Source organism: Sus scrofa, chromosome 7 (assembly GCF_054392235.1).
Source record: "Sus scrofa isolate SSC_HxYL_T2T_F1_AM1 chromosome 7, Sscrofa_HxYL_maternal_Yorkshire_Landrace_v2.0, whole genome shotgun sequence".
NCBI lineage: Eukaryota > Metazoa > Chordata > Mammalia > Artiodactyla > Suidae > Sus > Sus scrofa.
Window position 1 is genome coordinate 136628033 of NC_139389.1, and position 14722 is coordinate 136642754.

The 14722-nt window shown below is 68.3% G+C and overlaps 1 protein-coding gene across 9 annotated transcripts in view; it reads left to right on the top strand.

The window, feature by feature from the left end:
- MTA1 (metastasis associated 1) overlaps window positions 1-14722 on the top strand; it is a 34792-nt gene extending 20070 nt beyond the window's left edge. For 3 of the 9 annotated variants that reach the window (XM_021081638.2, XM_084967135.1, XM_084967133.1), the window contains 18 exons: window positions 485-535; window positions 1006-1132; window positions 1201-1264; window positions 2954-3071; window positions 5691-5793; window positions 6493-6592; window positions 7119-7307; window positions 8378-8452; window positions 8568-8626; window positions 8968-9080; window positions 9347-9498; window positions 9585-9774; window positions 9877-9966; window positions 10742-10894; window positions 11015-11050; window positions 13581-13612; window positions 13814-13965; window positions 14052-14722. In XM_021081638.2, the coding sequence (XP_020937297.1) occupies window positions 485-535; window positions 1006-1132; window positions 1201-1264; window positions 2954-3071; window positions 5691-5793; window positions 6493-6592; window positions 7119-7307; window positions 8378-8452; window positions 8568-8626; window positions 8968-9080; window positions 9347-9498; window positions 9585-9774; window positions 9877-9966; window positions 10742-10894; window positions 11015-11050; window positions 13581-13612; window positions 13814-13965; window positions 14052-14202 (1955 nt within the window). In that variant the 3' untranslated portion in view covers window positions 14203-14722. Of the gene's footprint in view, window positions 1-484; window positions 536-1005; window positions 1133-1200; window positions 1265-2953; window positions 3072-5690; window positions 5794-6402; window positions 6593-7118; window positions 7308-8377; window positions 8453-8567; window positions 8627-8967; window positions 9081-9346; window positions 9499-9584; window positions 9775-9876; window positions 9967-10741; window positions 11051-13580; window positions 13613-13813; window positions 13966-14051 lie in introns of all 9 variants that reach the window. The other 6 variants (XM_084967132.1, XM_084967134.1, XR_014809378.1 and 3 more) reach the window with 5 other exon arrangements.

The window sequence follows — 14722 nt, forward strand, 5'->3', positions numbered from 1 at the left end:
GGGCTTTGGGGCAGAGGATGGGGTTCAGCTGTGTCTGGCTTCCCCTCAACTCCTGCACGGCCGCAGACTCCACTGTGCCTCGAGGGCACCCAGCTCCCGTGGCCAGGCTCTCCCTGTGGCTGAGGCCGCAGGCAGTGAGTTTGCGTGGGTGACCTGCCTCGGTGGCTGAGACGCACCCCCGCCCAGTCCGTGCTCTGAGGCGTGTCTGGCTGCCCCAGCTCTGAGGGGCAGGTGTGTTCTATGTGCAGGGAGGGAGGGGGTGCCACCCAGGCTCACAGAGTCTCAGGCAGCAGGGCGTTGGGGTGGGCGGGGGGCCAAGCCTGGCTGGCTGGGCTGTCCAGAGGCCCAGGTGTTCTCTGGTTTCGGCTGGGTGGTCTGCGGCCCCCTTGTCCACCCTGCCTCCCAGCTTTGCAGCCCTCGGTCCAGGCCGGGCAGGGAGTGGGCAGCTAACCCGCCGTCTGGACGCTGTCTGTCTGTTGTATAGCCCTGTCAGTCTGCTATAAAACCGGACCGGGGGCCGACAACGGCGAGGAAGGTAAGAGCCACCCTCAGCCAGAGGGTCCTGGCGTCTGTGCGCCGGCCGCCTGCATGCCCGTCCCTGCGTTCCCTGCCATGAGGCGGCCCGAGGAGGGGCCTGCGCTCTGCAGCTTGGCTCCGAGGGGCCGGGAGGCTCCAGGCAAGGTGTGCGGTGGGCCTTGGGCCCAGGCCGTGGGGTCTCTGCCCTTCTGGACGTGTAGCACCGGCTCTCTTGTTCTCCTCCTCCTGCCCGCTGCTTCCCGGGCCAGCGGAAGCGCAGTGCTCCTTCCTGCTCAGATGCCCGGGGCTCCAGGGCTTTGGGCCCCGTGGGGTGGCTGGGCTGCAACGGGCGCACTGGCACCAGCATGTCTGCCGGGGCCCTGCGGGGACCTCCCCTGCCATCCCCCTGGGTCCAGCAGGGGGTGGTGTCCGTGAAGCCGGCGGGCGGGCCTTTGTCCAGTGGCCCGAGTGTGTGTCTCTGTCCTTCAGGAGAGGTAGAGGAGGAGGTGGAGAACCCGGAAATGGTAGACCTGCCCGAGAAGCTCAAGCACCAGCTGAGGCATCGGGAGCTGTTCCTCTCGAGGCAGCTGGAGTCCCTGCCTGCCACCCACATCAGGTACCCGGAGGCCCCGGGCGGGCGGGAGGCTCCGCCCGCCGCCGCTGACGCGCGTGCTTCTCTTACAGAGGGAAGTGCAGCGTCACTTTGCTCAACGAGACCGAGTCCCTCAAGTCCTACCTGGAGCGGGAGGTGAGGCCCCGACCCTGCGGGCTCGCGCGTCCTGGGGGGCGGAGGCAGAGGCTGGGCACTGGCCTCCACCCGTCTCCGTGGAGACCGCTGCTCCCGGCTCACCTTGGGCTCAGACCCTTCCCTGCCCGCGGCGCCCCGAGGCCAGGTGCTGGTCCTTTTTCCTCCCGGGGTCCCGTGCAGCCCCGCTCGTGCCTCCAGAGCAAGGGGGCCTCAGGGAGTCTGCCTGCCTCATCCGCAGGCAGGTCCAGGAGGCACAGCTCGTCCTGGAAGACAGGAAGCGGCCACGTGCTGGCGCTCGGCCCTCCCAGCGGTCACCGCGCAGCAGTCCAGGCCACTGTCTGGTCCTCACTGAGTCGACCCAGAACTGTGTCGGCTGAGTGACAAGAAGGGTTCCTGAATTTATGAGATCTAAAATGTCACTGCTGCCAGGGGGCCATGGAACCGACCTCCTTGTCCCACGGTGGCCCCAGGGCGGGTGGCTCTCGGGGGCTGCCGGCCCAGCACCGCTTCCCTGAGGCGTGATCCCTAGAAACCTCTCCAGATGCTGCATGAGTGTGTCCTGGGAGCAGGAGAGCCCCGTTCGGAGATCTGGCGGGGGTGGGGGGGGCACCTGAAGCCACTGTTACCTAGAGGGGCCGGGGGCCTGCCTGCCTGCGGTGACCCCTGTCCTCAGCCACAGGCCCTTCCCAGGCAGGGCCCAGTGAGATGAGGGGGGTCAGCCTGGGCCACAGGCTCTCGGGGGCCTGGCGCGCACCTGCCCTCAAGAGGACTGTGGTGGGGCGCGACAGCCACACAGGGAGTGACGTGAGGGGCATCCGTGAGCAAAGCGGTGGCTGTGAAATGGTTTCTTGCTGCCGAGCTTGTGGGCCGTGCAGGGTGTGTGTGGATGTGGCCTTTGGGGACCTGTGTGTGTCTCCAGGGCGCCCGCCCGGGTGCTTTCTGCTTATCTCCACTCACCTGTCCGGGAAGCGGGTTACTCCCACACCTTGAAAGAGCAGGTGCCGCAGTGGGCCGGCTTCCTTCCTGGTCGGGACGGCCCAGGCCTCCGGGGGCCCGCAGGCACAGGTGCGGGCGCCCGCCACCCGGCGCCCCAGGGAGTGAGCCAGATTCCGCGTGGTTCCTGAAAGGGGGCGGACGGGGCGGCTGCAGGTGTGCAGAGCAGGATGCAGAGCAACCTCGGAGTCAGGAAGGACCAGGCTGGGACGGGGCAGGCGGGCGTCCTGGCGCTGCGCCCCTGGGGAGGGCTGGGTGGGCAGGCTTTGCTTCTGGAAAGCAGCCCCAGCCAGCTGAGTGCAGATTCCGAGAAACAAAATCAAGCCTGAGAGCGTAGAGTCAGGAGAGCGAAGGGCCGGGAAGGCCCGCAGGGGACGCCGTGCTTGGAGGCCGGGCCGTGGTCCGCGACGCCCGAGCGGCGAGGCCAGAGCCTCTGTACCCTTTGTGTGCGTCTCTTGTGCCGACGACGGCGGGAAAACGTACCCCCTGCCTGAAGGCCGTGCCCAGACTCTGTCGGACTTGTCCCCAGATGCCTCGGGATTTTTGCTGCTATTAACTGCTTTTATCAGATCGATTTTCAAACGGGTGCTGCTGATAAAAGGCGCTGGCGTGGGCCTGGCCCTGCCGTCGAGGCTGCCGAGGCCCCGCGGGGCCCCGGGCCGTGTGCTGACCGCCGCCCCGCCTGCTCTTGCCCAGGACTTCTTCTTCTACTCTCTGGTCTACGACCCGCAGCAGAAGACGCTCCTGGCCGACAAGGGGGAGATCCGAGTGGGAAACCGCTACCAGGCAGACATCACCGACCTGCTGAAGGAAGGTCGGTGGGGACCCTCGGGGGCGGCGCGGGGTCTGGTCGGGGCGCCGGGCCCAGGACCCTGCGCAGGGCACACCATCAGGCCTTGCTGGCCCCTGGAGACTGTGTTGGCTTTTGGCAGTTGTTTTCATAACTTGGAAAAGCTCCTTTTCTCCCCAAAACCTCCTTTGAACGAATCTGCCCATGTCACGCCTGGGGGGGGCACTGTCCTTGCGGCCACAGTGACGTGGCGCTCTGCTCCCCTGCCCCCTCCTGGGGGCCCTGGGTGGGCGGGACCCCTGCCCTCAGCTGGGGGCCGCCCTGTTGGCACCCCCGTTTCTGAGTGTTGTTCATGCCCGCGGCCACCTGCCGCCCCCGCTGTGGTTTGCACGCCACCACCCCACCCCCCGCCCCCGCTTGCATAACCGCGCCACTGCTCCTGTGTGCAGTGGCCGCGAGGCAGGCCTGACGGCTGGTTCTTGCCACCACTGCCCGCGCGGTTCTCAGGACGAGGCTGTGCTGGGGCCCTACTGCCTGGGGCCTCCAGCTCCCTCGGGCAGGGGCAGCCGCTGCCCTTGTGCCCGCGGTCGGCTCCTCTTGGCGAGCACGTCCCGCGTCCTGCTCCCGCCTCACGGTGTCCTCTGTGTGCGGGACCCCCTGACGTCCCCTCTTCCTGTGGCCACTGCTCCTTTTAGGGACGTGACAGCAGATGTCCCTGAGGCTGGTCTAGTTAAATGTTTGCTCTTGGCTTGGGGGCGAGTTTCCAGACCCGTGAACCCAGGCCCCCCACCCCACCCTTGCATGTGCACACATGACTCCCCTGCTTCTCCTCCTGGGGATCTTGCTCTGTCTTTGGGGGACCCTGCTCGTCTGATGGCAGGTGAGAGGGAGGCATCAAGCCGGGCCAGCCGGCCGCAGCTCCCTCTGCCAGGTCCCGTGTGCCAGGCTTCGTCCCAGGTGTGGGAAGCCTGCCTCCCTGCTGGCCCCGGGGCTCTGCCCTGTGGTCCTGCTTTGCGGCCACTGGTGTCACTAATTGGGGGTCCCCAGAATGCTGGCACAGCCCCTCCCGGGCCAGTGAGGGGCCTGTCCCCTGCTGGGGGTGTAGCCGAGGCCCTGCTCTGGGGACCTCCGGAGCCTGTGTCCCAGGCTGTGGCTGAGGGTGCAGGGCCTGGGGACAGCCACATCCAGTGGGAAACAGGAGAGGCCACGTGAGAGCCAGAGCAGGCTGTGGAGTGGCCGGAACGTCCGAGGACCCCACTGGCAGGGGACGCACCTCTGGTCGAGGGGCACCTGGGGAAGCCTGGCCTGTGTCCGGGGGCCGCAGTCAGTCCTGACTGCCGGGCCGTTGGAGTGAGACGAGGCCCCACAGCCTCGGCTTCCCGGGTTTCCGCCCTCCTGGAGCCCAGACCCTTCCTGGGAGCGAAGCCACGCTCCTGCCTCCAGCGTGCGGCGTGAGTGAGCCAGTGTGGCGCCGGGACCGGTGGGGCCAGAGCCGCTGGGGGCAGCCCTGGGCTCAGCTGCCTGGCAGGTGCTGGAGCTGGTTGTGGCCCAGCCCTTGGGTCCTGGAGGAGTGGGACCCAGCCTCCCTGGCGCCCACCCGTCCCTGGTGAGGGGCCTCGCTGCCGAGTCTCCACCAGGAAGGAGCCCCCTCGGGACACCGGGAAAATCCCGCCTGCGCTCAGCCCGAAGATGCCACTTCCCCTTGGAGCAGCCCTGGGACCCTGACCCGCAGATCCTTGCACCCCCTCCGCTGGGTCCCTTCTGCGCATCCGCCCTGTAGGGCTCTCCTGGAGCCCCCGGCCATGCCTGACCTTCTGCCTGGCTGGGGGCGTGCCTTACCTGGGCAGCGTCCAGCTGTGCCAGCCCTGCCAGGCTCGCGCCGGGCTCCCGTGGGCTCCCGTGTGCTAGGCGGCCTATCCTAGGTCTGAAAGGTGGTCGCTGCCAAGACCCCCAAGGCCGAGGGGTCTGCAGACATGCAGCCTGAGAGCCTGAGCTGAGTGCGGCCGAGGTGTGGCCTCCGCCAGGTACCTGCTCCAGGCCCCTGGGTGCCTCCTGTCCCTGTGCCGGCCTGGCCACGCTCAAGCCGGGACCCTGGTTCCGGTCTCAGGGAAGCTTCCTTGTCCCCTGCTGAGGAGCCCTCAGAGAGGGCGCTTGGCACCAGCAGTTGCCCAGGACAGAAACTCCCAGGCCTGGGGCCCTGAGCGCCCCTGGGGCTCCCTCCAGGAAAGGAAAGGTACTCTGGGACGGGCCTGTCCGGGTGGCAGGTGTGTGTCCGCACGCAGTGGACGTCTGTGTCCCGGCTGCGACGGGCTGATGACGTGAGTGCAGCTGGGGGGCGCTGTACTGAGTCCGCGACGTCTCAGACTAGAAAGCCTGACTGATCTGAGCCCAGTCGCCTCTGCCCCTGCGTCCAGCTGGCTGTGGACCCCCCGCCCCCCACCGGGCGCCTTCGTCAGGCGCTGCCCCGAGGACCGTGTGCCAGGCTCACTTGCCCGCCCCGCCCCTCCCGGCACTGCAGGAGGGCGAGCGGCGCCCCCGCCACAGGCAGGCCGGTCCCTCATGGGACCCTTGGCCCCGAGTGGCTGGGTTGGGGCCCTGGGGCTTCTCCCAGCCTCGGGTCAGGAGCCGTTGCTGGCTTCGCAGGGGAGGAGGATGGCCGGGACCAGTCCAAACTCGAGACCAAGGTGTGGGAGGCACACAACCCGCTCGTCGACAAGCAGATCGACCAGTTCCTGGTGGTGGCCCGGTGAGTTCCCGGCTGGGATGGCCGTGCACTGCCCGGACCCCCGGGCACAAGACTGGCACGGGGACGCGGCCGCCTCCCCACCCCCCACCCACTCCCGGAGTGGGCTTCGGGACATGAGGCCTTGGCGTCTGTCGGGAGGGGGGTAGTTCGGGGGGCTGGGACCTTGCTCTGTTGAGAACCCCTCTCCCTGCCAAGGAGGCCTGGCAGAGTCGGGCCCGGCCCTTCCCTGAATGTGGAGCCAGCTTTTCAGGGCTGCGGATGCTGCCGCTGGGTCCCTGGGCAGCTCAGCACCTGCACCCCGACCCACATCCCTCAGGGGCAGAGGCTGAGTAAGCTAGGCACAGACTGCAGGGCTGGACAGAGGGGCTTGTCCACTTCTAGACCGGGTGTGGCTGTGCCCTTGAGACTGCGGAGGCAGCTGGGAGGCCCAGGGCCTTCCAGGCAGAGGAGAGGCTCCTGCCGGGTTCCAGGCGGGGGGGATGTGCCCAGAAGGCTCCTGGGCTGGGCGCTGCAGAGACAAAGCAGAGGCGGCCTCTGAGCGTCGGGACCTGCAGGCTGTTTATGAGAAGCGCCGTCCCTGTGCTCCAGACCAAAGCGCTCTGTCCCCAGGCGGCTGGGGCGTCTCAGTGTGTCCAGGTTGGTCCGGCCGCCCCTCCTGCTGGTCCACTCCAGTGGTCCGTGTCTCCCCTCCCCCCCCAGCTCCGTGGGCACCTTCGCGCGGGCCCTGGACTGCAGCAGCTCCGTCCGCCAGCCCAGCCTGCACATGAGCGCTGCGGCCGCCTCCAGGGACATTACACTGGTGAGTGGGCCAGTGGACAGCGGCCGCGGGGCACGTCTGCTCAGGGTCAGCATCCACCGGGGCCACAGCCCCCCCCAGCACGGGGCTCTCGTTGCCCCAGCACTGGCCAGAGGCCGCTGGCCGGCAGGTGGTCGGGCCTGCTGGGCCCTTGCTGGGCCACGGACTGTGCGCCCCGGGCTGCCCTGTTCCTTCCGCACTTCGTGTCTGGGGGAAGCTGCATCTTGCCCAGGGCTCCTCCTCCCGGGGTCAGTCCCCCCCGCCCCCGTCTGCTGGCTGCTCGTGGCTGGAAGAATCCCCAGAACAGGCCCAGCTGAGCTGGGTCCTCCGTGGAGCGGCGGCCCACCGAGGTCGGCCTGGGGACACGCCTGCTCCCTCCTCTCTGCTCCGAGCCCCCCCGCCCCCCCGAGTCTCCCCCCATCTCCTCCTCAGCGGGGGGAGGGGGGAGGCAAGCCCCACGTGGGGTGGGGCCCCCGCGTCCTGTGGCCTCCCACCCATGGCCCAGGTGTGTCCCCTGCTTCTGCCACAGTTCCACGCCATGGACACGCTGCACAGGAGCGTCTACGATGTCGCCAAGGCCATCTCGGCCCTGGTGCCCCAGGGCGGGCCTGTGCTCTGCAGGGACGAGATGGAGGAGTGGTCGGCCTCCGAGGCCAGCCTTTTCGAGGAGGCCCTGGAAAAATATGGGAAGGATTTTACAGACATTCAGCAAGATTTTGTGAGTACTGCGGGCGGGCTGGACCCTGCCACTCCCCCCGGGGCACCGTGTTTCTGCCCCCTCATCCGTCAGGTGTGCCCCCTCAGTCGGTGGTGTCTCCAGAGGTGGGGCCTGGCACTCAGCACCCCATGCTGCTTTGGTCTTGGTGGTGGGTTTTAGCTGCACCCTTGTTTTGCGTCCTTTGAAATTGTTCACTCCCGCTTGGGCAGGACCTGTGCCTTCAGGGCCCCCTCCTACCCTTACAGCCCTGGAAACACTTAAACTTGCCTGGAAGGAATGTGGCCTCGCTGCCGTGGCCAACCAGCAGGTCACTCAGGAGAGCGTGTCCAGGCAGAGGGCGGCGGGGTGGCTGGGCCGGCCTGAGCACGAGCTCCGAGGAGGAGTCGGGACAGGTGGCCTTGACAGCATCTGCTTCCCAGTGGCATTTTGCAAGGCCTCCAGCAGGCTGCTGGAGAAGCAGTGTCAGTGCCCAGAGGCCGCCAGAGGGACCTCCCAGCCCCTTGGAGACGTGGCAGAGGCTGAGCCCGGGAGCTGGCCCCTCTGCGTGGAACTGGCTGCAGACCTAGGCAGAGTAGTGAGACCGACTCAGACGGAGCTAAGCGGGGCTGCGGGGCCCTCATGCTCCTTCGAGGCTGGCCAGGTGCATGAAGCATTGGCTCTGGGTCCCTGACGCACAGGCAGACGCTGTAGACAAATCCGAGCCCTGGAACCTCCTCCTCGTGCGCTCGTAGGAACCGGGTCCGCGGGTTGTGCGGTAAACCCAGGGCAGCCCAACCCGCACCAGCGAGAATTGCCCCCCCCCCCGCCGCCTTCCCTCTCGGCGGACTCAGATCAGCTGTAGGAGCCCAGAGCTGGCACCTGGACCCGGGGTGGGGGAGCCGGAGCCCGGGAGCAGACAGTCAAACCCGCAGGCCTGGGGGGGGCGGAGGAGGGGGGCACACTCGCACCGAGCGGGGGGCGAGGAGGAAGCCCGCGCATGGGAGCGGTTTGGGAAATGTGGGGTTTGCCCGAGAGGAAGTTCGCCTTGAAGGCGCGTCCCCGGGCCCCCGTGACGGGCCCTCCTCCCGCAGCTGCCCTGGAAGTCGCTCACCAGCATCATCGAGTACTACTACATGTGGAAGACCACCGACAGATACGTGCAGCAGGTGGGCGCCGCCGCGGCTCCGTGGCCTGGGGGCCGCTCAGGGTGGCCAGGCAGAGGCGGGCGGCGTGGGGACCCACCTGCGGGTCCTTCTGACCCTCTGTTTTTTGTGTTTTAAGAAACGCTTGAAGGCAGCCGAAGCAGAGAGCAAGTTAAAGCAAGTTTATATCCCCAACTAGTAAGTGCGCCTCTAAGCACCATTGCCGGCTGTCCTTGGCCAGGCTGGGTGGGCCGGGGGAGGGGCACTGCCTGGCTCGAGACCAGGGGGGTCCGGGGGCGGCGGGCCCGGCCCTGGCTCTCCCTCAGCCTCCCAGCTGGCACAGGCGTCAGGACTCAAACCTGCTCAGCCCAGGGTTCACTGGGGCGGGTGGAGCTCGGCTGTAGACAGGAGCTGCTCTGGGACCCGAGGAGAGAAAGGCCACATAGGGGGCATGGGTCAGCGGCTCCCCCAGGGCCAGGCGGGTCCCGCGGTGCGAAGCTGGGCGCTCCCGTGACGGCTCCCTCTCTCCCTCCCCCAAGTAACAAGCCAAACCCGAACCAGATCAGCGTCAATAGCATCAAGGCAGGCGTGGTGAACGGCGGGGCGCCGGGCCAGAGCCCTGGGGCCGGCCGGGCCTGCGAGAGCTGTTACAGTAAGTGCCCCGCCCAGCACCCAGGGCACACCCCGCCCCTCAGCGCGGGGTGGGGGGGGCAGGAGGGGGGCCAGGGGGTGGGGGTGGGGCCTGGCCTGGGGGCGGGGGCCCACCCTGCCTGGGGAAAGAAGCCCTCTCGGAGCGGGTGCCGGGGTGCCCGGGCCCGGGGCGGGCAGGGTGGCGGGCGGGCGACAGCTGTGTAATGCTCTCTTGCCATCACTGGTTCTGCTTAAGAATCCGTCTATTTCCAACTTTGTTGTCCGTAGCCACCCAGTCTTACCAGTGGTATTCTTGGGGTCCCCCTAACATGCAGTGTCGTCTCTGCGCGTCTTGTTGGACATATTGGAAGAAATATGGTGGCTTGAAAATGCCAACCCGGTTAGATGGAGAGAGGCCAGGACCCAACCGCAGTAACATGGTGAGTGCCCACCCCCCGCCCCCCGTGCCCCGCGGCCTGGCCCGCGGTCACGGCGCTGTGTTGGGGCGGCCTGCCCCCTTCCGCAGAGCCCCCACGGCATCCCAGCCCGGAGCAGCGGGAGCCCCAAGTTTGCCATGAAGACGCGACAGGCTTTCTACCTGCACACCACCAAGCTCACGCGGATCGCCCGGCGCCTGTGCCGAGAGATCCTGCGCCCGTGGCACGCCGCCCGGCACCCCTACATGCCCATCAACAGCGCGGCCATCAAGGCCGAGTGTGAGTGTCCGCCTGTGGGTCACGGTCTCTGGGGGGAGGAGATGCCAGCGGGGCGGGAGGAGGAGCTCTGACCCGGACCCCTCACGCCCACGGCCCCCACAGGTACGGCCCGGCTGCCCGAAGCCGCCCAGAGCCCGCTGGTGCTGAAGCAGGCCGTGCGGAAGCCCCTGGAAGCTGTGCTGCGGTACCTCGGTGAGCTGCCCTCCCACCCCAGGGCCCGGCCGGCCGTCTCCCTCCCTGCTCCCCCCTTGCCCCTGAAGTCCCCGGGCTTCCCCATGCCCACCCCGCGCCCCCAGGGCAGGCTCCCGGCTGGCTGGGAGGTGTGCCCAGCTCTGCAGCAGCCTCTGAGAGAGGGCCCTCGTGGCCTGGGGCTCCTGAGCCCCTCTGCTGGCTCGGCCAGGGGCTTGGGCGGGGCGGGGCGGCCCGCTTTGCCGGGCTTGGCCGTGTTCGCGAGTCAGTTCCTCCTGCTGCCATGGCGGCCTTCCCTCTCGAAGGACATTCCAGAACCGTGAGCCAAGCGTGCTCACGGCAGATACAAGTGGCCCTGACACCATTTGCTGTCTGGGTCCTGAGGCTGACCTTGTCCCGACCTGTGGGAGGGGGTGACCTGTGTCCCCTGAGAGCCCCTGAGGGCTGGGGAGCCTTGGTAGCTGTGACCTGTGGCTGCCAGGACAGCCCTGGGGGCTTGTCCTTGCCCAGCCGGCCGAGCCGTTGATGCAGTATCTGGCTGGTGGCCAGCCCTGTGCCATGAGTGCCGTTGACCCCTTCGTGGGCCTGCTTATTTATGGGTGCCTAGAGCCCCACTGGCTGGGGCTGAGACCGAGGAAATCGGCGCCAGGGGCTGTCCTTGCTCAGGATGCCCAGGGCCCTGGTCGCCATGGACCCCCCGTGTGAACTGGGGCCCTCGGCCAGGGCCTGGCGTCACAGCTGATGACCCACAGCGTGCCTGCCGCGTTGTCCCCCACAGAGACCCATCCCCGGCCCCCAAAGCCCGACCCCGTGAAGAACGTGTCGGGTGTGCTCAGCGGCCTGGCCCCCGCCAAGTCGGCCCCCGTCATCAACAACGGCTCCCCCACCATCCTAGGCAAGAGGAGCTACGAGCAGCACAACGGGGTGGACGGTGAGTCGGGGGGCTTGACCAGCTCAGCCCGTGGTCCCGGGGCTCCTGGCCCTGGACCCGCCCCACCCATGCCCACTGACTGTGTGTTCTCTCCTCTCTCCTGCCGTCGGGCGCTGCCAGGCAACGTGAAGAAGCGCCTCTTGATGCCCAGTAGGGGTAAGGCCCGGGGCGCCGCTGGCGTGGTTGCTCTGCCGGCCCTCTGCGCGGAGCCTGTGTGTGCTGTGCTCACGCATGCGCGGCAGCCGGCTCAGGGCACGTCCAAGGGCAGTCCACGCGGGCTGGGCCGCGCCCTGCTGCCCCCCTTCTCCCGATTCACCTGTCACTCGGCAGAGATCTGAGCGCTGGCCTCTGGCTCACGGGCCACCCCTCCTTCCTGGCCCAGTGCCCGGTCAGTGGACTGTCCTTGCTCGGGTGGCCCTGGTGCCCCCGCTGCCTGCCTGCACTGTCTGCCTTCGCGTTGTGACCGCCCGCATGCCATCAGCCTCAGCTTGCGTGGCCGCCTGCGCTGTGCTTGCAACCTCAGCCTATGTCCCTGCCCAGTGGGGGGTTCTGGGACCCTGGTTCCTTGGGGGCAGATGAGACACATTTGTGGTCCAGCTGGCATGGCTTGGTGGGGGTTTACAAGACCTGGGTGGACTCCTAGGCCAGGGCCCCACAGGGAGGCACAGCCAGGGCTGGGGGACCCAGAGCTGAGGCAACAGTGCCCTTCCAGGTGGGTGGGTGGGTGGGGGTGCCATCGGGAGCCAGGTGGGCAGTGTCCTCTGGTGTGGGGCGCCCCTAGCTTGCCCAGAGCCCTGCTTTTGCCCCCTTAGCTGGGGAAGGCGTGTCTGGGCACGGGCTGCCCCAGCATGGGCGCCGGGAGGGGGTCGCAGCGGCAGCGAGGGATGTGTCCGGCGCCCGCGAGGGTCAGCCTACAGTAGGATCCCCTGCGGACGGTGAGCAGGGAGCCAAGCCCAGGGGGCGGACCAGGAAATGCACCTGGCGCTCCTCCTGCCTGTCACTCGTGATGGGAAGGTCAGGTCCCATGTGGGCACTGTGCCTTGTGGACATGCCAAGGGCCCCCACCCAAGCTCAGGACTGGGAGCGCTGCCGGCCCTGGGAAACTGGCCCAGGTGGTCGGCCAGGCTGGGTTATCCTGGCGCCTGTGGGGGGTGGGTGCCAGCCATGGGGACTTGGGAGGTGGCAGCAGGCAGTGGCCATCTCCAGTCCAGCCCTGTCCTCTGGGTGCTCCCTTTCTCGGCTGTGTCTGGGAGCCTGGCAGGTGTGTTCTGTGGGGTCAGCCGGTGGTGCCAGTGCCAGGTTCTGCCAGCGCACTTGTCTGGATGCAGGCTCTTGCCTGCCCTGCTGCCTCATCTACGACCCCCTTGGTGGGGACGAGGGGCCCCCAGGGCAGGCACCAGCACGCCTGGTCCCCAGCCGCGTCCTCCCTGTCGTCCCCTGTAGCCGGGGCTGCCAAGGTGCTAGGGCTCAGCAGTAGGGGCTGACCTGCCCTGCTGCCCCCACGACAGGCCCCTAGGGATGGTCCTCACGTCCCATAAGAGAGGCCGCCGCAGGCAGGCGCCCGCCAGCAGGCACAGTGGGGCCGCAGTGTGCAAGGCTGCTCATCAGCCGGGGGAGAAAGTCCATTTCCCTCTGCAGCTTTTCCCAAACCGATGTGTTTGCACATCTGCTTCAGCCCCGAGTGCAGGTCCTGGGAGCCCTGGGAGGCGGCCCCGGCTGGCCTTGGGGTGCTGCGGGCGCGGGCCAGCGGCAGGGCCTAACTCGGCCTCCACCCCGGCCGCCGCGGCACACGCGCCCGCTCCCGGTTAACTGCGCTCTCTTCCCTCCGCCGCTGTCCCTCTGCTAGGCACCTACCTGGGTAAGTAGCCGGGCCGCAGGGCTGCCGGCGGTGCCAGGCCCTCCCCCCGCCTGCGGGGCGGGGGCTGAGTTAGCGCGCGCGGTTGGTGGGGAGGGCGGCCGCTTGGCTCTTGTTCTGCTCGTCCAGGGACAAACCTCACACGACCACGTGCACACACCTGTTGCACACGGACTCTCGTGACCACGCAGCCCTCACACGCCGGCTCACGACCACGCACACGCGCTCCCCACACACAGACACCAACTCATTACCCCGCACACGCCTTCCTCACAGGCCGACTCAATCTGAGTGTGTTTGGGAGTTGGGGTCTTAGGGACCGGTTCACGGTGTGGACTCTGACTCAGGACAGCACCTTTCCTGAGTCGCTGGCATGGCTTGTGGCTCCAGCCCCCAGGCCACAGGGTGGAAGTGCAGGTGCCCTGGCCGGAGCCTGGCCAGCTGGCAGCTCCGCCTCCCGGGGTCCAGCAGGGCTGCCGGGGCCCTGGCCGCCCTGCAGAGGGCCTCTCGGTGCTCTATTTACAGCTGTGCCAAGCGTCGCCTGGTTACTGTGTAAACCAGGTTCCATCTGTCCCGCCCAGGCAAAGCCAGGGAGCGAGCTGAGATCCGAGACTCCTGGCTCCCACCCAGAGTCCCGGCTGGTGGCCCTCAGAGCGCCAGAGAGGGGCCCGGGCAAGGCCAGGACCCAGGGGAGCAGAGGCCCCCTGGGTGTGGGCTGTGGCTTTGGGGGGATGTGGCCCAGGTTTCCTGCTGCTCAGCTGTGGGTCCTGGGGAGGAGGTGGGCGTGGGGGGCGGTGGCCCAGGGCTCAGCTCCGGCCTTCCTCCCCTCAGGTCTGGCGAACCACGGGCAGACCAGGCACATGGTAAGAGGAACCCACCTTCACACGCTCCGCCGGCAGCCCCGCCAGGCGCTGCGCAGGAGCTCGCCCCCCCCCCCCCTCCGCGGGACCAGAGGTGGGGTGCGCCTTGGGGTCCCCACGGCCCTCCGAGGGTCCCCTGCCCGCCGGAGTGGCCGAGTCAGCCCCCGGGGTTTCAGGGCTGACCGCTCCCGCTTCCCCCCACAGGGACCAAGCCGGAACCTCCTGCTCAACGGGAAGGCGTACCCCACCAAGGTGCGCCTCATCCGCGGGGGCTCCCTGCCCCCCGTCAAGCGGCGGCGGATGAACTGGATCGACGCCCCCGACGACGTCTTCTACATGGCCACCGAGGAGACCAGGTGCGGCCCGCGGGGGCGGGGCGGGGCGGGGGCACCGCGTCCCCGTCGGTCCCGTCGGTCCCCGTCACCCGCGGCTCCGCTCACAGGAAGATCCGCAAGCTGCTCTCGTCCTCGGAGACCAAGCGCGCGGCCCGCCGGCCCTACAAGCCCATCGCCCTGCGCCAGAGCCAGGCCCTGCCGCTGCGGCCGCCGCCGCCCGCGCCCGTCAACGACGAGCCCATCGTCATCGAGGACTAGGCGCCGCCGCCGCCGCCCCCTCGCGGCTGCTCGGACCACAGGCCGCGCCCCCGCCGCCGCCCGCCCGCCCGCCCGCCGCCCGCCGCCCGCCGCCCGGTTTTGGTAGTGCCCCTGCCCGCCCTCACCTGCCGAGAAACTGCGCCTCGCCTGGGAGAGCCCGGGAGCCGGCGCGGTCCCTCGCCCGGAGCGCCCGCCCGCCCGCCCAGGGGTCGTTTTTTTAGCTTTGTGTTTACTTTTTGGCCGGAGCGGAGCCGAGGAGCCGCCCCGAGTGCCTGCTCCCCGCTGGGCCTCGTGGGCCGGCCAGGAGTTCTGTTGTGTTCTGTTGAAGGTGCCATTTTAAATTTTATTTTTATTACTTTTTTTGTAGATGAACTTAAGCTCTGTAACTTACACCCGGAATGTTAGGGTCGGCGTGGCCAGCGGCCGGCCGAGCTGCCTGGTGGGGTGGCCCCTTGTCTTTTCAAGTAATTTTCATATTAAAAAAAACAAAGAAAAAAAAACTCATAAAAACAAAAAACCA